General features: G+C 46.1%; 1 protein-coding gene across 7 annotated transcripts; it reads left to right on the top strand.

Moving 5' to 3' along the window:
- The first annotated feature begins 208 nt into the window (after nt 1-208).
- On the top strand, nt 209-7,339 carry HSPB7 (heat shock protein family B (small) member 7). 7 transcript variants are annotated; one of them, XM_044667791.1, is made up of 3 exons: nt 209-468; nt 1,666-1,784; nt 5,218-7,339. In XM_044667791.1, exons 1-3 carry the CDS (start codon nt 276-278, stop codon nt 5,395-5,397), a joined length of 492 nt encoding a protein of 163 aa, XP_044523726.1. In that variant the 5' UTR covers nt 209-275; the 3' UTR covers nt 5,398-7,339. The 7 variants fall into 7 exon arrangements, with proteins under 7 accessions (XP_044523726.1, XP_044523725.1, XP_044523728.1 ...); XM_044667790.1 differs by having other exon boundaries at nt 209-471; nt 1,651-1,769; XM_044667793.1 differs by having other exon boundaries at nt 209-471; nt 1,651-1,781; nt 5,257-7,339.
- Nucleotides 7,340-20,532: the final 13,193 nt, after the last annotated feature.

Raw genomic sequence — 20,532 nt, 5'->3', positions numbered from 1 at the left:
TTTGGAATGTCAGCACCAACATCTCAGCGGGAAAACCTTCTACCCCCCACGTCCCCACCCACCGGCCCACCAGCCCCCCTCCTCCAGCCTGCTACTGCCTGCCAGAGACCTATATTTAGCCAGTGGACAAGAGGGCTGGCCCGGAGCCTGGGGGGCGGCCGAGGGCCTTATAAAGCCCAATCACCAGGGCTCCGAGCATTCTCTTCGAGCAGCCCGCCTGCCCTGCTGTGCCTCCTCGCTGTTCCTGGGACAAAGCCCTCCCCCCCACCTAGTGAATGAGCCATAAGACTTCCTCTACCTTCCGAGCGGAACACAGTTTCCACTCTTCCTCTTCTTCTTCATCCTCCTCATCCTCCTCAGCCTCCCACAACCCCCCGGCCCGGGACCTGCCCATGGAGAAGGCCCTGAGCATGTTTTCGGAGGATTTCGGCAGCTTCATGCGGCCCCACACTGAGCCTTTGGGCTTTCCAGGCAAGTTGGGGTGGAGGGAGAGAAGATAGGGCAGCGGGGAGCCGGGAGGGAGACAGACAGAGGGATAAGGGTGTTCCCTCACCCAGGACTCTAACTTTTCCCAAGGCCTGTTATGGTCACCCCTGCCAGCAGGAGGCAGTATTGGGCCTGGGGTGGGGCAGGTGTGACTGGGCACAGGTATGGCTACCAGAGTGGAAAGAGATAAAAGGCAAAGAAGTAGATTGAAAGAGCCGGCATGGATACAACGGACAAGCACAGACGGGAGAATCAGATGTCTGTCTTTGCCATTGACCCCAAAGCCGAAGAACTGGTTGAATTCTGGTTTGTTACCTGCTGCCTCAGTTTCCTCACCCATAAAATGAGAAAGTCATCTAGATGACCTCCAAAACTTCTTCTAGCTCTGACCCCAGGATCAGTTCTAGTCTGGAGGAAACTCAGGGAAATGAATGGGAGTTTGAGATGAAGGGAGCATCTCAACTGACTAAAGACTGGAGCTACGGGAAGAAATGGGGGAATATCAACTCAGGCCTAGAAGGAACCTCCGAAGTCATCTGGTTCCACTCCCTCATTTCACAGATAAGGAAATTGGGACCCAGGTTAGGTGACTTGCTCAAGGTCACACATATGGCAGCACTAGGATTTGAAGCTAGAACCTCAGGATTCTGGAATTAATACTACTTATCATGGCAGGGGAACCTGGGGGTTTTTTCAGAGAGAACACACAGCTGCTGATCTGAAGGTGGCCTGGCTGGGGTGGGGGGATGGAGAGATGTGTTAGGGTTTAGAGGTGGAGGAAAAACTGGGAAAGAAGCAATTGGGGAGGGGCTATAGCTGAGGACTAGAGGAGCTGTCTCCTGTAATCACTCTGGAATGGAGAAAAAGTGCAGATGCCATGGTTTATGGGGAAAGCACTAGATATGGAGTCAGAGAGAGGGCCTGGGTTCTAATCTTGTCTGTGTTATTTACTCAGGCAAGTCCTTCATCTCTGTGCCTCAGCTTCTCCATCTCTAAAATGAAGGGGCTAGCTTCTAAGATCTCCAAGGTCTCTTCCAGCTCCAACATTCTATTGATCATATGATGGGTATGGGGAAGAGAAAAGAGAGGTGAAAGCAACCTCCTCAAGTGGAAGACTTAATTCACTCCATTTCCTATCCCCACCCCCAACCTCTTCCACAACAGCCCGATCTGGGGGCACTGGCAATATCAAGACCCTGGGAGACTCTTACCAGTTTGCGGTGGATGTGAGCGACTTCTCCCCAGAAGACATCATTGTGACCACATCCAACAACCAGATCGAGGTTCGGGCTGAGAAGGTGAGTGGCCCTCTGTCCCAATGAGGCATGGGTAGTCCATCCATCAATCCCGAGCCAGCCACGTCTGCCCTCTTCTGTAAGGCTCTCCCCCAGACTTGCTTCTCTGGCCTCCTCAGACAAGGTGGGCACAGGGTGTGATGAAGAAGCCTAAATGAGTGGAGAGTGGATGGTACATAAGAGGAGAGAAATTAGGTGAGGTGGGCCAGATGGAGTTCTAGGAGGAGGGGGAAGGCAATAGGATGCAAAGCAACATGTGATTACTATGACTAAGTTTGGTCTGGGGAAAATAGATGAGAGAATGTACCTTCTGACTTCCTTTGCAGATTGTCAGACTCAGTGCATACATGGCTAGTTTTCCTGAAGTGCTATTTTCCCCCTCTCTTTTGTATTTTTTTATTGCAAGGGGATATTGGCCTGAGCAGAGATGGGAAAGGAAACATATTTGGAAATGAGGCCAATGTAAAAATAAAATATGTCACACCGCTTTTTTTAAAGGGAGGTGTAGCAAGAATTCAGGAGGTGGAAGATAAGGGATTGGGGCAGGGTATGGGAGACAGAAGCAAAGAATGGGTGAGTGATATGCTTGGGAAAGGCAGCGAGGGAACAGGTCCTGATGGAGACAGGAAAGAAAGCAGCACCAGCTAGTCTCCAGTTCATCATCAATCCTCCCTCCTTCAGTGAGCTAGGGGCCCCACTTTCCCAGGACTCATAAGCCCAGTTCCTTGGAATCCTGGGTGACACCACAACTGAACCCTGACCTGCCCTTGAATGCCTCCAAGGCTTGGGGAGGGGACAAAGGAAGAGCTGAAAGGAAAATTAGGCAAAATCTCACTTAGGAGAAATTTAGACTCTAAGGACTTCACCAAGGTTTTCTTGGCAATGGCCCTAGAATGAAGAAGAGGGGCAGGTGAGGGGTGGGCTATGCCCCAGAACAAAGGAGAAGGACCATCATAGTGAGGACCCTGCTCTGTTACCTTTCCATAGAGCAGTCAGAAGGAAGCAACAGCTCTGCCTTGGCCTCCTGGGGCCCCAACAAATCTGCCTCCAACCTATCAATTAATTAACAAGCACGTATTAAGAGCTTACTAGATGGGGGCGACTTGGTGGCTCAATGGATAGTCAGGCCTGGATACAGGAGGTCCTGGGCTCAAATTTGGCCTCACCCATTTCTTAGCTGTGTGACCCTGGGCAAGTCACTTAACCTCAGTCACCTAGCCCTTACCATTCTTCTGCCTTGGAACTGATACTCGGTGTCAGTTCTAAGACAGAAGGTAAAAGTTCAGGGTTTGTTTCTTTTTAAAGAGCTGACTAGATGCTCAGATAATAACAGAAAAAACTCATATTTGTGTAATCCTTTAAATTTTGCCAAGTTCCTTTCTTATAAAGGTCAGGGGTGGGTGAAATTGGTGGTACAAGTGTTATTATAACCAGAATAACCAGGAGAGGACACTAAGCCTCAGAGAGGGAAAGTGATTTTCCCAAAGCCATGAGTCACGGATGTCCCGGCCAGACCTGCAGCCCAAGACTTCTGTGTGGGGCCAGTGGTTTCATAGCTAAGAAGTGGCAAATCTGGGGCTAGAACCCAGCTCTTGCCACAAGCCACCTCTTCATCCTACATCTCAGTTTCCCTGTTTGGAGAGATGAGGCACTGGTTTAGAAATCCTTTTAGGATGCCCTGTTGATTCAAGGAGAGCAGTGAATGGGTGGGTGCCAGCCATGGTCCAGGAATACAGCCAGCTCTCTCCTGAAAGGTGGACTCTGGGGAACTGGACTGGGCCCTATTTCCAGGGAGCAGGAAGGGAAAACCAACACAGCTACCACTCCCAGTTATCCCTACAGATGACCCTGGTGCCAGCCCCAGACGGTCCAGGCATGTGCCAGTCCTGATGCCCGGTGGCTGGACATGACTCATGCTTGCTCTTGCCACCACCAGAACGCTATGTCCTGGCCAGAGGCCACTGGGAGGAGTCACCTAGGTCTGAGCATTGACCTGGCTTTATGTGGGTGGGCACTTGATAAGACAGGTTCCCAAGGAAGGGAAGGGAATTCCAGGGAAGATATTTCATTCTACCCAGACTCTTCCTCTGGATTCCTACAGTGGATTCCTGAAAACGATATATCTCATTCTCCAACTCTAGCATGAAGTCTTTGTCCCTCTCCCAAGCTCCTTTCTGGCTCCTCCAGGCACCATCTCCTTCGCTAATCTCCCTCAATTAAGTCCCCCTCTCCCTCAGTGCCCCTCCCTTCTACCAGAGACTCCATCCTTTCAGTGCATCCCATCTCCCTCATGCCATTCACCTCTCATTCTACCCCATACTAAGCCTTCCCATTGGGCTCCTATTCCCCTGCATGAAGGCCCTATCTCCAACTGGTCTCCATCCTCCTGAGGCCCCATCTCCCTCATTGAGGCCTCATCCTCCTCAGCATCTCCATCACCAAACTGAGCTTCCCCATCCCCCTCACTTAAGGTTCATTCCATTTGCTGAGGTCCCCTGCCACTGAGTTCCCCTGTACCTTTCCTCTCCCCATTCTGGGCCTGAGAATATTTCTTTAAAAAAAAATCTTGTCATCTATCTTAGAATCAATACAAAGTACTTGTCCCAAGACACTAGAGTGGGGGCAGCTGGGTAGCTCAGTGGATTGAGAGCCAGGCCTAGAGACGGGAGGTCCTAGGTTCAAATCTGGCCTCAGACACTTCCCAGCTATGTGACCCTGGACAAGTCACTTGACCCCCCATTGCCTACCCTTACCACTCTTCTGCCTTGGAGCCAATACACAATACTGACTCCAAGACAGAAGGTAAGGGTTTAAATAAAAATAATAATAATAATACCAAGACACTAGAGTGATAAAAGGAAGATAACTAGGGTTAAGTGATTTTCCCAGGGTCACACAGCTAGGAAATATCTAGGGCTAGATTTGAACCCAGAACCCCCCTCCCCTCATCTCTAGGCCTGGCTCTCTATTCCACTGAGGCATCTAGCTGCTGTTTTGAGAATATTTTAAATGTGCTCATTTGAACAATGGTAGGTTTGGGTCAGGGGACACATTGTATAACCCTTTAAGGTCTGGCCACAGTTAAGTGTACTCAGGGATCCCTAAGGAAGGGAAGAGACTTCTAGGGGAGATATTTCATTCCTCCCCAGACTCTTCCTATGGATTCCTAGTGTGGATTCCTGAGAACACCATAACCCATACTCCATCCCTAGCATGAAATCTGCATCCCCCTCCCTGAGCCTTTTTCTGTCTCTTTGAGTCACCACTGAAACACTACACTGACCGCACCATCCTCCTCACCCACCACGAGATTTCCCAGCCTATGCTTCGCAAAGTGTAGGGTGAAAAAGGAAGATCATGAAGTCCTTGTTTCCTTCAGGAAGGTCACAGCAAAGCCAAAGTGACTGTGTTGACCCCTTGCCTCCTCTACCCCCAGCTGGCCCCAGATGGCACTGTCATGAACACCTTCACCCACAAATGCCAGCTTCCAGAAGATGTGGACCCCACATCCGTGACCTCGGCCCTGGGTGATGACGGGAGCCTCACCATCCGTGCCCGACGCCACCCACACCCGGAGCATGTGCAGCAAACCTTCCGAACTGAGATTAAAATCTGAGTGGGCCACAGCCCGAAGCCTCCCTGGCCTGCCCAAGGAGAGTGTCTCCTCTACTTGCCCCCCACTAACAGGCCTGCTAGAAAAGCTCTTGTTTTCTCCTCACCCCCAACTCTTGCCTGGGGCTTGGATGGAGTTCCAGGTTCCATGTCTTGGATCTTGGTTCCAGGATCTCAATTCCTAGCCTCTCAATTGCCCATCCCAACCCTAGTTCCAGCTCCCTCTCTGTGGCCCCTGGCGGGTCACCTCAGAAACCCAGGGCACCAGATTTAAATTGGGGTGGGAACTGCGGTCCTCTTTACCACCCCTAGGGCAAGTCTACCCTTGTACCCCGTGTAAGTTCTAGATCAATACATTGGGACCTATTCTTAGTTGGCTCTGGGTGCTAGATCTGTACAGTTCAGAGAACCTCTCCCAAGAGGGTGTTCTCAACCCCTAGGGGAAGAAATTTGTAGGGAAGAGAGAATTTTAAAGAAAAGGCTTGGTTTCTGGAAATGAGGCAATGCTGAGACTAATAGAAAAAGTGTTTAGAGCACCCTTAGGTTCCACCATGTTCCCAGTTATTTGGAAGAAACAGAAATAGGAGTGAGGGGCCCCCTTAGTACTAGTGAATAAACTAAGATTCTTCCCCTTTTTCTTAGGATTAGAAGTCAAATATGGATCAAGACCCATCCAAGGGAACTGGGGAACTCTTGGAAGGCTCTCTTCCCCCATTTAATCCCCTGATAAAACCTTAAGGGATTGTATTTGCCCCAGCATCCAATGGAGTGCTAAGAAAAGGAAGAGGCAAGTAGTAGTGACCATCAATCAACAAGCAATTATAATTATCTATTACATCATGCCCTTCTCCCATCAACAGGGACCTGTGCCCTCAAAACATCCTAGGTCAATGAAAGAGCCTTGAACTTGAAGTCAGAAGACCTTAGTTCAAATCCCAAATCTGCTCTCAGTCACCTTGTGAGACCTTGACCAAGTCACCTAACCTCTCAAAGCCTCAGTTTCCTCAGTTGTAAGCCAAGTGGATCAGACTATCATATCCCTAAGGTTCCTTCCAACTCTAGAGCCCATCCTTCTTTAGAGGGGATCCCCATTCTACAACCTGATGAGCCAGCTGTGCCTTCTTCTGAGCCATCCTTACAATCCCCACAGCCTTCGCTGTGCTCCCTAGATCCCAGACAGCCCCCTCCCCCTGGACAGCCCCCAACAGTATTGTTCTGGATCTCTGGGAGTCTGGATCTCATCCTGGCCAGAGGAATAGAGAAGGATGTGGGGAGATCTCAGGACATTGACCCACTCTTGATGCTCTCTACCTGGCAGGTCCCAATCCCATTGTCTCCAGCCTCTCCCAAACTTCTCAGAAGGTTCCTGGCCAACTTCTATAAACATAGCTAGACAACAAAGTTCCCTTTGCTTTACCACCTAATGAGCCTGTGGTGGGGGGAAGAGGAGAGACCATGGAGATGGCCACTGGCAGTCCACTTACTGCTGGCAAAGAAGAAGAAAAAGAAGAAGAAGAATGTATTATTTTACAGCAGTCTACAAAGTGCTTTCCTCATAAAAGTCCTAGGAGGTAGGTAGTTCAAGTATTCCTCCCTCCATTTTTTTCAAAGGAGAAAACTGAGGCTTTGAGTTGGGATTTATTCAATGGTCAGTAATTATGGGAGCTGGAATTCAAAGCTGAGCCTCTGGATCCTTTTGTTCTATACCAAACTCCAAGCTCATCATACAATCTCCTCCCTCTTCCCTCATTCCAACTCAAACTCTGGCTCCCTTGGCTCCCTCTCTCCTCCAGGCCTAGTCTAGTCCTAACACAGTTCCTACCCTAGCCACCAGCTATGCCCTAGGGCAGGGGAAGCTGCCCATCAATGTCCTATCTGTATATAGGGATTTTTCTAACCTGGGTTGGTTCCTGATAAATTATTTATGACTCCTGCTGTCTACTGCCTAATAGTCTCAGCCTCAGTCCTTGAGAAATAATAACAATCAAAACTGACATTTACACAGTATATTAAGGATCAAAAACAGCTTTACTTACATTATTCCATTTCAGACTCACAATAGCCCTGGGAGGGACAGACTATGGGGGACAGAGAAGAGAGTAAACATTTCTATTTTGCCTACTATGCGCCAGGCACTATGATAAGCACTTACAATGTTATCTCATTTGATCCTCACAGTAACCTTCAGAAGGAGGTGCTATTATTATCCCTACTTTATATTTGAGGAAACTGAGGCAGACAGAGGTAAAGCAACTTTCCCCAGGTCACACAGCTAATAAGTGTATGATGCTGGATTTGAACTCAAGTCTTCCTGACTCCAGACCTACCACTCTATTCACTGTGAACACTCCCATTTTACAGATGAGGAAACCAAGGTTCAGAGAGGTTATTCAGCCTAATCCAGTGGTAATTGTGTTAGATTTAAAGTCTGATGACCTCAATGCAAATCCTGATTCTGTCACTTATTATCTATATGACCTTAGAGAAATCATTTATCCTCTTTGGGACTTAAATTCCTTAATCACAAAATGAGGGGATTGGATAATATGACTTCTCAGGCCCCTTCAAGTGGTGGATCTATGATTCTAAGACATGTCCAAAGCTAATGTTGGAAGCCAGATGTAAAGCCAGGTGTTCCCACTCCAAGTGTGACTCTCCATTCACGACCTCCATATTGCCTCTTCTGATGCTTCATGACTTGGAGTCATGAATAACAACTTTGAGGAACAGCCTTTCTTCCTTTGCTTCTCCATTCTCTACAAGATACTGCCCCAATGAAGGTTGGAGCCTGGAGGCTCCATCCTGTTGCTGGTCAATCAGTAATTATTAAGTGTTAAGCACCTACTGTATGCTAGGTTCCCAGGGTGGTGTGCCCTGCTCCAAAACATCTAACTTTCTTCCTAAGTCGACCAATTGGTCAATGAACAAGCCTTGATTCAGTGCCTTCTATGTGTTAGGCACTATACTGGGCCATGGGATATAAAGATCAAAATGAGACAATCCCTGCCTTCAAGATGCTTACATTCTATAAGGAAGACATACATATATGACTCCATATGAAATACAAGGGGATTGGTACTGGACCTGTGATTTCATTGGTATAAGGGACTTCTGGATGAGTACAGACTTCTCTGTAATTTATTCTCAGAGCTGCCCAGGGTCCTGAGAGGTCAAGGGAATTATATGGCATAGCCACTATAGGTCAGAGGTGAGATTTAAGTATACTCTGAGGGGGCAGCTAGATGGCTTAGTAGATAGAGAGCTAGGAGTGGAATTGAGAGGACCTGGGTTCAAATCTGGCCTCAGATACTTCCTGGCTGTATGGCCCTGGGCACTTCATCTCCATTGCCTAACTCCTACCATATTTCTGACTTAGAATTGATGCTTTGCATCAATTTTTTTAACTTTACCTTCGGTCTTAGAATCAATATTGTGTATTGGTTCCAAGGTAGAAGAGTGGTGAGGGCTAGGCAATGGGGGTTAAGTGACTTATCCAAGGTTACACATCCAGGAAGAGTCTGAGACTAGACTTGATCCCAAGATCTTCTGTCTCCGGGCCTGGCTCTCAATCCACTGAGCCACCTAGCTGTCCCCCTTAGTATCAATTCTAAGACAGAAAGTAAGGGTTTTTAAAAAGAAAAAGTATATACTCCAAGGCTACTCCCCCATTAAATTATCCAAAATATGGACAAAATAAATATAATGCAATTTGTAGGGAGGAGGAAGCCCTTGGGAAACAGAGAGGATAGCTGGGCTGGGAGCATAGATCACCTTCCCCTTTGTTTTGGGGTCTCCCGGGTTAGAATGCCTCCAGACTGTCCTCTTTCTGATCTAAAGGTCTAGGAATACAAGGTTTGTGTCTACACCATTCAAACAAGTAATACACAGTAATTCTATCAGCTGAAAAAAAAAAAAGCCCACTCTACCATTTCTAGAGAACTTAAAGGTTTCCCTCCTTGGAGGTTTCTCTTCTAATGCCTTGCAGTGGTGCAAAGATGACTATATTCTCTAAGGCTATGCCAAGGGAGTGGCAGATCTCATGTGCTTCCAGCAATAACTCATGTCTAAGAAGAACAAGAAGGTCTAGAATTTATATGGTGGTTTTGAGGTTTGCAAAACACTTTACAAATATTCTCTCCTTCAGTCCTCACAACAGAAGATATTATTATCCCTATTTTACAAAAGAAGAAAAAAAATTAACTGAGGACAACAAATGCTAAAGTGACTTGCCCAGGGTCATGCAGCTAGTAAGTATCTGAGGTTGAGTTTGAACTCATATCTTCCTGACTCCAGGTCAGCAAAGTGACTGCCTCAGTTTTCTCATCTGAAAAATGAGCCAGAGAAAGAAATGGCAAACTGCTCCAGTATCTTTGCCAAGAAAACACCTATCAGGATCACGACTCAAACAACTAAACCACAACTTTCTGATGGGCTCTATTCATGGGCCACAAAGTGCTTGACTTCTGCCTGAGGGCTAGCCTGGCTAAGCTTGGAGAGTACCACACAGCTGCTTGCAGGGTAATGATCTTTGGGGTCACAACAACTCTCTCATAGCCTGGGAAGCAAGGTCATGTGTTTGAGTACGGGAGCAGCTGAAATCACAGAGTGAGATGGGTGAGGGCTTGCAAGTTTGTACTCTCCATTTTCCAGATGAGGAAACTGTGTTCTGAGAGGTGAGTGAATTGTCAAGGGATACATTGGCAAAGAGTGTGAAGGTGGACAGAGAAGGCTTCTTGTGATAGCTGAGTGGAGCTTGAAGGAAGGGGAAGACTTTAACAGCTGGACACTTGGGAGCCCCAGTGGGAATTCCTTCCAGTTTAGAGAATGAAGAGGATGAGACAAGACATTAAGATTCTGGAGGAAGATAGTAACCATTGATGAAGTATATTAAAGGGAATAATGTGAGATAAAGTTGATTTGGTAAACTCTGTAGTCAGACATATCTTAACATTATGAGTGTCTCTCTTCTCTCTCTTTTTCTTTCTTCCTTCCTCTCCTCTCTTTTTCTCTCCTTTTATTTCTTTATTCCTTCCTTTTTCTCTTTTTCTTTCTTCTCTCTTTCTTTCTCTCTCTCTCTTTTTTCTTCATTTCTTCCTCTCTTTCTTTCTCTCTCTGTCTCTCTCTTTTTTAAGTAACCCTTACTTTCTTACTTAGTAACTACTCTAAGACAGAAAGGCAAAGGCTAGGCAAATGGAATTAAAAGCGACTTACTGGGGGCAGCTGGGTAGCTCAGTGGATTAAGAGTCAGGCCTAGAGACAGGAGGTCCTAGGTTCAAATCTGGCCTCAGACACTTCCCAGCTGTGTGACCCTGGGCAAGTCACTTGACCCCCATTGCCTACCCTTACCACTCTTCTGCCTTGGAGCCAATACACAGAAGTTAAGGGTTAAAAAAAAATTTTTTTAAGTGACTTGCCCAGGGTCACACAGCTACTGTCTGAAACCACATTTCAACCTAGACCTCCCTACTGCAGGTCTAGCACTCTATCTACCATGCTGCCTAGCTTCTCCTCTAACATTGTCTTTCCCTAATTACCTTCTCTCCTTCCAATTCACCTTTTTTTCTTCTGATAACTTTAATTTAGTACTTAGAACCTCTGTGTACTCTCAGTCCACATTGATCTAAGACCCCCCCCCCCCCATATCCTAGTCTCTTTCCTGTCGGTGGGGAGAGGAACAGTTTAAAGTAGGTAAAGAGAAATACAACAGGAATCTCAGCATTGAGAAAGATTAGGAAATCTTGGACAAGAAACTGAACATCGGGGCAGCTGATTGAGAGCCAGGCCTAGAGATGGGAGGTCCTGGGTTCAAATCTGACCTCAGACACTTCCCAGCCGTGTGACCCTGGGCAAGTCACTTGACCCCCATTGCCCACCCTCACCACTCTTCTGCCTATAAGCTAATACACAGAAGTTAAAGGTTTAAAAAAAAACCTGAAAATCTTAAAGTCATAAGAGCTATTTTTCATTTCTGCTGTTTAGGGAAGTGAAAAATATTTCAAAGAAAAAGGCATATTTGAGAAGTGAACAACCAAGAAGTTGTTTGAGGAGATTTGGATATTGGGACCAAGACTAAAATATAGGAAGAACAGGCTTCTGACCAGGGATGGAGTCCATGGAACCTCGGTTGTAGTAAGAATATATTTGCCTATTCTTGCGATTCTGATCAAAACAATCAGGTTGGGTGAGTGGGTGGGTGGGTTGGTAGTTTGTTGTTTTTTTTCATAATGGAAAAATCTAGTCAGAACAGTTTTAAACTGCAAAGAGAAGAGGAAAGAGAAAATGGTTTACAAACTCCACTGAGCTTGAAGACGGAGGTTCCAACAGTCTGTGACTCTTGCCAGCTGTGAGACCAAGAGAGAGTCCTTTGAACCCTCCCAGGCCTACGGCTACCCTGAGAGCAGGGAGAGTCCCCACACCAGATGAAATCACAGATCCTTGAAGGTATCGGGTAGAGCCACTAATAACCCCTGGGGCTCTCTTGCCCCTAGCCAGGGACTAGGGCTGGAAAGCCGGGTGTCTGGCGCCCAGGGGATCCCTTGGTGATTTCCTCCTTTGTTGGGGAGGGGGGAATTCAGCCTTCCTAACTACAGAACGGGGAGTGGGGAAGAAGGTCGGGATGCCGGCTGAAGGGGAGGTGGGGGAAGGGCTGGACCCTGAGTCACTCCCCGTCTACAGGACAGGTGCCAGAAGGCTCAGACTTCAGGCCTGGCATTCGCTCTCCTGGGCAGGGCCCTGTGGTCTGGCTTGATGGCCCGTGAAAAGTGACCTCCTACCTCTGGGGGTTGGATAAACATCTGATTAATCATTGACTGGGGGAGGCAGGGGGTGGGATCTTTTATTTATGAAGAAGTGTTCCGTTATGGACCAGCGCCCGCTGCTCTCCCCAGCTTGCTCCTAGCCCGGCGTCCATTGGCGCAGGGACCTGGGCACGACTCTCTGGATTCCAGCTTCTCGAGGTCCCCGGCGGCCCGAGGGCACGGCCCTCCCCCTCCCCCATTGTCTAGGGAGGCGGGGGAGGGGTTATTTCCAGCCTCACTGACTCATTCATTCCCTTGGCTATTTGCAGCCCAGGCCACTCAGCTGCCCAAAGTGGGGGGACGGGCTGGGGGATGGGAAGAGGAGGGGTTCCAGGGTCTCCTCACATATAGCTTTCCCTTCTCCCAAAGCCCAGACCCTCCTCTAGATTTCTGCAGGGAAGCACGGAAAAAGGAATGGGAGGGACAAAGGGACATACTTCATATGGGGGATTCCACAGCCCTTGGGGCACAGTGTCAGAAGCTCAGGCCGAGGAGGTTCCCAACCCCCTTATGACCACCCCACCCCCACCCTCAGGAACAAAAGGACAAGATCCATTCAGATCTACCCCACCTCCAGGTGGGACACAGAAACTGGTTCTGTTCCTTCTTGCTCCAGGATCCCATTCTGGACCCTTCTCCAAACCCCACCACAGACAGTGAGAGGACCTGGGAGAGAGTGGATGGGATGGAGGACCTTGACTCTATCTCAGTGGGGCTCAGGTTCCCCTTTCCTTCCCTCCTCTTCTTTCCTTATCTCTCTCCTGGCCTTTACACACTCTCATTCTTTCCCTCTCCTTCCTGTCTGCCTCTCCCCCTCCTTTCCTTAGTCTTTCCTTTCCCATCCTCTCTGTCTGTCTGTCTCTGTCTCTGTCTCTGTCTCAAATATCTTTCTGTCTCTGTCTCTATCTCTATCTCAAGTCTCTTTCTGTCTCTATCTCTGAATCCATCTGTCTGTCTCTGTCTCTCTTTCTCTCTCCCTGTCCCTTCCTCCTTTTCCCTCTGTCTATTCCTCTTTATCTCCCTTCCTGCCCTCTTTTCCCCACTTCCTTCCCTCCACTCTGTCTCTCGTCCCTTCCCTCTCTCTTCTCTCTCCCTCTCCTGCCAAGGTCACCTCTCTGGCTCTGGCTGGCAGCTGGAGAGCCTTGGTGGCAGCTTTTCAACAGCTCCTCCAAGCCGGCCGATGAGAAGCCTCTGGGCTCTTTGCCTCCCCAGTCCCCTCCCCCTCATATCCACCTCCTTGCCAAATATAGAAGCGGCCCTCCTCCAGTCATGCCTCCCTCCCTCCTCCCAAAGGGGACCCATTGGGAGGATGACTGGATCAGTAATGTCCCCACCCCGAGCTGTACCAGAGAGCACGGCTGTCCGTCTGTCCCCTATGCCTGAAACACTCTGTGCCTCTTACCTGGCTTTCTTCGAGACTCAGCTCAGAGCCCACCTTCTTCAGAGACCTTCCCCTGTTCCCCAGATGCTAGTTTCCTCCCATTGCCCTTTGCTTTCATCTCCTCTGCATATTTCTTCTACACACCTAGCTGTTTACTGTGTTGTATCCCCCATGCCCCTGGAAGGCATGTTTCTGCTTTTCTTTGTATCTCCAGGGCCTGACACATAGTAGGTGTTTGTTGACTGACTGACTAGAGATGTCTCCGGGTTTATTTTGCCCAAAACTGATGGATATGGAAACCAAACTCCTAGGATTTCTGGCCAGTCCTAAACTATGATGGAGCTGTCTCTTGTCACAAACCCGAGGCATTAAGCTCTTTGGGCTCTATTCAGAGAGAGACATGAGGGAGGCGGGGATGAGTCTAAGAAGGCAGCGCAGGTGACCAAATGGATGGGGAAGGACAACAAAGGACTCCATTAGATATGGTCAGATTGAAAAGAACTTCATATCCTTTCCAGTCTTCGTATGTGGGTGTGCACACAGACTGTGTGATCCAGGGACATTGACCTCCTTTCTGTTCTTCAAGCAAGACATTTCCATCTCCTTACTTCAGACATCTTCACTGGGTGTCCCCCCAAGCCTGCACTGATCCTTCCTCATCTCCTCCTCCCGGCTCCCTTATAGTCTCAACTTCTGCAAGCAAGAAGCCTTTCCAGTCCCTCTGAGATATCCATTTTCCTTTCTATGGAAACTGCCATATTCCATATTTATTTCCTGCCATACGACAACATTCTAGAAAGATGGTAATGACAGATTTTTTTTAATCCTTACCTTCTGATTTAGAATAAATACTAAGGATTAATTCTAAGACAGAACAGTGAGAGCTAGGCAACTGGGGTGAAGTGACTTGCTCAGGGTCTCTGGAGCAGCATAACACAGTGGCTAGAGTGCAAGGTCTAGAGTAGGGAGGACCTGGATTCAAATGTGGCCTCAGACACTTTCTAGCCATGTGACCCTGGGCAAGTCACTTCACCCCAATTGCCCAGCCCTTATCATTCTTCTGCCTTGGAATCAATACACAGTATTGATTCTAAAATGGAAAGTAAGAGTTAAAAAAAAAAAAGAATCAATACTAATACTGATTTCTATGTATGCATTTGCTCTAACCTTCGGCTTTTATGGTCTTTATTCTCTTTGAGTCCATTTCTGCTTCCTCCAGGAGCACAACCAAAGGTTAGAATGTTAGCGTCTGAGTATGGATGCTCCAGTTTTGAAAAATGAGAGATTTTGTTGCAAAAATCATTTAGATATTCTCATTTTCCTTTTAAATGACCTTCAGAAGGAGATGGCCTTTCGCCAAACATCATTTAAACTGATACTATCCTGATAATACTGAAGTCACTTCACCCTGTTTGCCTCAGTCTCCTCATCTATAAAATTAGCTGGAGAAGGAAATGGCAAAACACTCCAGTATCTTTGCCAAGAAAATCTCAAATGAGGTCACAAAGAGTCAGACACAACTAGAAAAACAAGTAAACTACTGAACCCTCCAAGCTCCCTTCTGTTTCATAAGGACAGACTGCTCAAAATCTTTCATCATTAGGGGCAGCTGGGTGGCTCAGTGGATTGAGAGCCAGGCTTAGAGATAGGAGGTCCCAGGTTCAAATCTGGCCTCAGACACTTCCCAGCTGTGTGACCCTGGGCAAGTCACTTGACACCCTCCCCCCATTGCCTAGCCCTTACCACTCTTCTGCCTTAGAACCAATACACAGTATTGATTCCAAGACAGAAGGTAAGGGTTTAAAAAAAAATCTTCCATCATTCAGTAGAAATTTTTACAGTTGAGTTTATATTCTTCTAAGGCACTGATGTCCTTGGCTGCCATCTCTCTCTGCTTGGCAAAAGTTGAGGTTTTACTGACTACAGGTACATTTTAGGCTTTGGAGGGCATTCTGATCTAAACTGGAAATTATTCTAGTCCGTGTCTTTCCTCCCATGTAATGTATTTCATTTTCATCAGTAACAACTTGTTCCAATAGGTTAGGATTGAGTTTTCAATTACACACTATGACTTTTTCTCAATTTCTATCCTTCTTTCTAGTTTTGATCTTTGCTCTAACAAGTCGGTGCTAGGACTGCATATAGTTATCCATTTCAAGAATGATTCTCCATCTATGACAAGTCTTTTCTTATCTGTCAAAATGTAATCCATTACCTTTCTGTAATATTCACTGTTGGCCATATCCAGTGCCCACCAATTTTTTTCTTTTTTTTTTTCTATTTTTTTTTAAACCCTTAACTTCTGTGTATTGGCTCCTAGGTGGAAGAGTGGTAAGGGTGGGCAATGGGGGTCAAGTGACTTGCCCAGGGTCACACAGCTGGGAAGTGTCTGAGGCCGGGTTTGAACCCAGGGCCTCCTGTCTCTAGGCCTGGCTCTCAATCCACTGAGCTACCCAGCTGACCTCCCCCCTCCCCCCGCCCCGATTCTTTTCTCAAAAAATTATTCATGATATAGTTTCTGTGAAGCTATAATTCTTCATCCTTTCTCAGGCTTTATTCCACACCCATATTTTACAATCTATTTCTCACCATCCTCATTTATTCCCACCATTGCACTGAAGTCACCAAATATCAAAGTGTGTGTGTCTTGAGTATGTTTATACACAGATGATTTCATTTGGGTGGTCTTAGTAATCCTACCTTCGTTCTCTGCAACAGATGTATTACAAGGCACGGTTTTCACATGGCACTATAGTCCTTTTTCCTTGAATTGTTGCCAGGGAGATTTGGCGTAGCTAAGTGTGTCCACTCACAGAGCTCCTCAAGTCTTTGGAGCTTTCTTCTGCCAAGAAGCTGCCAAGTGAAATGGAAGAGAAGAAGAGAGGGAAGGTAGACTTAGTGTTGCCTTTGCAAGCAGCAATGGGAGCTGAGACTTCCCAGCATGGAGGCAGGAAAAGAGAAACAAGGGAAAGGGATCAGATGGATTAGCAGCTGTGATGAAGAGCAAGTTGACCCAAATCCAGGGCACAGCATCTCTCTTCCCTTTTGCTTTTCTGGATTTGGGGGAAGCCATCTTCCATTTACCTATTTTGTCCCTTCATTTCCCATTTCTCCTCTTGATGGGAGAGTAGTGAAGGAGGTGGAAGAGGTTCAACCACACTGGCTGGAGTCACTGGATCTGTGTGCATATCTTCCTTCAAACTGTATAGTTGGCAATAATATGGAATTAGGTCTTAATCAATGATACATGTAAAACCCAGTGGAATTGTGTGTTGGCTAAGGAGAGTTAAGGGGGTTTGGAGGAGAGGGAAAGAACATGAAACATGTAACTAGGGGAAAATACTCAAAAATATTTTTAAATTAAAAAAAACTATAGTTGGAAAATCTTGAACCCCTGGAATTCCATTGCCCAGGATTCCTCTCTGTATTACCCACAATTCCTTTTCCTTTCTATTTATCTGTGTCTTTTGGGTGATTGTATATAAGTTTTGGGTAATGCTCCTCTTTTTCTCTCTTCCATGTGAAGTGAGTGTGGAACGTTCCCTGTATTTTCTAGCTCTCTAGTTAAATGTTATTAAATCTCTATAGATATTATGCTTTGGAGATATTGAATATTAATTTTAAAATCCACAAAACGCTACTTAACTAAGTGGCTCAGTGAATAGAGAACCAGGCCTGGAGATGGTAAGTCTTAGGTTCAAATCTAACCTCAGATACTTCCTCACTGGATGACCCTGGGCAAATCATTTAACTCTCATTGCCTAGCCCTTACTACTCTTCTGCTTTGGAACAAATACATAATATTGATTCTAAGATGGAAGGTGAGGGTTTTTAAGAAAGTGGATGGTCAGGGACAGCTAGATGGCTCAGTGAATGAATAGAGAGCCAAGTCTAGAGTCAGGAGGCCCTGTGACCTCAGGTACTTTCTAGTTGTGTGACCCTGGGCAAGTCACTTAATCCCAACTGCCTCGCCCTTGCCACTCTTCTGTCTTAGAGTCGTTACTAAGACAGAAAGTAAGGGCTCTAAAAAAAAAAAGTATAGTATACGGTCATTTACAATGACCTAAGTGTGAGGAATGAGATGGTGAGAAAGGAAATTAACCCAAAATGGAATGGAGAGTTTCCTCATCTCAGGCAGACGTGGCGATGAAGAGCTGATCAGAGAAAACATTTCTTCAGTATTAGTAATCTCTGAGGTATTCATACTCCAAACTGCTTATGTCCTCAGGAGAGAGGGATTTAACAAGGAAATAAACCAGTAGTCATGAGAGGGCAAGATCTGTTTGTTCAAGACACCACCCAGTGGGGAGCACCCAACCAACACTCCACGTGGCTCCAGTGGTATTTTGGCAAATACTTATGCAATTATAAGATGACCAAATATCTCATGAACCAGCGGCTTTTGTTGCCTTTAGTTTCGTGACAAAACCAACCCCATAATCTTCCTTCTTGTATCCCATAAGGAACAAAGGAACTGAAGGAAAAAAGGAATGTGGAGACTGCTACAACTCAGTTCCTCTGGTAGAAGGTACATGGGTTGGATGAGGGTGTCCCATTTAAAATATCAATAACTTAATAAAGTTTGCAAATTATCTAAAAACTGTGAGTCTTTGCACCCTCTTCCCCTCCTCCTTGCTTTATACCTGCCAAAGCTTGTGCTCTGTTGGTACATCCTTTGATGACCCAGGGTCACTTCCAGTTTGCCATGAAGCATCAGAGCAGAAGTTTGTAGAAGGAGATAAAAATAATGCTTTAAACTTAGCCAAGCTTTATACCCCAAAGAGATCATAAGGAAAAAGACTTGTACAAAAATATTTATAGTCGCACTCTTTGTGGTGGCAAAAAATTGGAAAATGAGAGAATGTCCTTTGATTGGAGAATGGCTGAACAAATTGGGGTATCTGCTAGTGATGAAATACTATTGTGTTCAAAGGAATAAAGAACTGGAGGAATTCCATGTGAACTGGAAAGACTTCCAGGAATTGATGCAGAGTGAAAGGAGCAGAGCCAGAAGAACATTGTACACAGAAACGGATACACTGTAGTACAATCAAACATAACGGACTTCTCTACTAACAGCAATGCAAGAATCAAGAGCAAGGCTGAGGGACTTATGAGAAAGAAAACTAGCCACATTCAGAGGAAGAACTGTGGGAGGAGAAACAGAGGAAAAACAACTGCTTGAACACATGGGCTGATGGGAATATTATTGGGGATGTAGACTCTAAACGATAACTCTAGTCCAACTATCAATAACATGGAATTAGGTATTAATCAATGATACATGTAAAACCCAGTGGAATTGTGCATCGGCTAAGTGGGGTTAAGGGGGTTTGGGGAGAGGGAAAGAACATGAAACATGTAACTATGGGAAAATACTCAAAATAAAAATAAAAATATTTTTAAAAATAAATTTAGCCAAACACCTTATGGACATCATCTAATATGATCCTCACAATAACACTATGAGGTAGATGAGACCAACTTGATTATCTCCATTTTACATGGGAGTAAACTGAGTCACAGAGAAGAAAAATGACTTCCTTGTGGTCACACAGCTACTAAGTACCAGAAGCAGGACTTGAAATAAGCCCAACATACCACCCACTATTCTATGCTGTCTTTTTTTTAAACCTTACTTTCTGTCTTAGTAACAATGGATAGAAAGGCAAGGCTAGGCAAATAGGGTTAAGTGATTTGCCCAGGATCATACAACTAGGAAGTATCTAAGGCCAAATCAAGCTGTGGTTTTTTTTTTCTTGTTTTAATCCCTTGCCTTCTGTCTTAGAATGAATTCTGTGTATTGGTTCTAAGGCCGAAGAGCAGAAAGGATTAGGCAATCAAGGTTAAGTGATTTGTTCAGGGTCACACAGCTAGGAAGTATCTGAGACCAGATTTGAACCCAGGACCTCCCTTCTCTAGGCCTGACTTTCAATCCACTGAGCCACCTAGCCCATCATGCTGTGTCTTAAATGGGATGTCTAAAAGTGCCAGAAAACAGAGTGAGCCAGTCATGTATTATGAGCAAAAGATAATAGATATATAGCTCGAGTACCATTAGTATGAATAAAATATTTTTTAAACCTGGAGGAAGGTCTTAGTCAGTAATCACTTATTAAGCACCTACTATGTGCCAGGCTATGCAAAACCCTGGGGATACAAAAATGGGCAAAATTCCCTGCCCTCAAGGAGCTCATAGTCTAATGGAAGGGCCAACATGCAAACAATTCTGGGCAAACAAGCTGCATGTGAGACAAACTGGAGATAACCAGCAGAAGGAACACCAGCATTAAGGAGGATCAGAAAAGGTTTACTCTAGATAGTGAGATTTGAGCTGAGACTTAAAGGAAGCCAGGTGGATGCCCCATGGAGGATCTGTGGGAGGACAGACAAGAATCCACAGGACAGATCAGCATGGATGGACTGTCACTACTTGGGAAGGAGGGAGTGTCCACCTGGATAAGCAGTCTTTGAAGTAGCAATGTGTCTCCTCCCTGTGAGACTGAGTGATCTCAAATCATGAGACATGAGGATTTCAGGAGCTGTGACAGAAGGTCCAAAGAGCAGTAGAAAAACCCACTGGGGGCATAAACAGACTGCATTATATTCCCTAACACTGATTTACCCATGAGAAACAGCATAAAAGGAATATATCAGAGCAGAAAATGAAGTAGGTCAGTCAATGAGCAGTTACTAAAGAGCTTACTGCTTACAAGATACTGTGCTATACATTGGACATAAAACGACCCTCTTTAATAAGCTCACATTCTAATGGGGGAGTCACAGTGTAGAATAAGTAGGTATATACAAGATACATTCAATGTACCTTTCTTCTGCCGTGGAAACAATCCATTGTGTTGATTCTAAGATGAAAGGTAAGAGGCGAGAGAGACAGAGAGAGACAGAGAGACAGAGAGAGAGAACAGAGGAGAGAGAGGACAGAGGAGAGAGAGAACAGAGA

Source organism: Gracilinanus agilis, chromosome 3 (genome assembly GCF_016433145.1).
Source record: "Gracilinanus agilis isolate LMUSP501 chromosome 3, AgileGrace, whole genome shotgun sequence".
NCBI classification, from domain to species: domain Eukaryota; kingdom Metazoa; phylum Chordata; class Mammalia; order Didelphimorphia; family Didelphidae; genus Gracilinanus; species Gracilinanus agilis.
This window is presented reverse-complemented; position numbering and strand designations above follow the sequence as displayed.

Bases quoted from the DNA above. Each gene is read 5' to 3' on its own strand.
- HSPB7 (XM_044667788.1), top strand. From the start codon at position 276: ATGAGCCATAAGACTTCCTCTACCTTCCGAGCGGAACACAGTTTCCAC. The intron at 472-1,635 runs GCAAGTTGGGGT...CCCCACCCCCAA, and splicing joins TGAGCCTTTGGGCTTTCCAG to CCTCTTCCACAACAGCCCGA. The intron at 1,785-5,217 runs GTGAGTGGCCCT...CTCTACCCCCAG, and splicing joins TCGAGGTTCGGGCTGAGAAG to CTGGCCCCAGATGGCACTGT.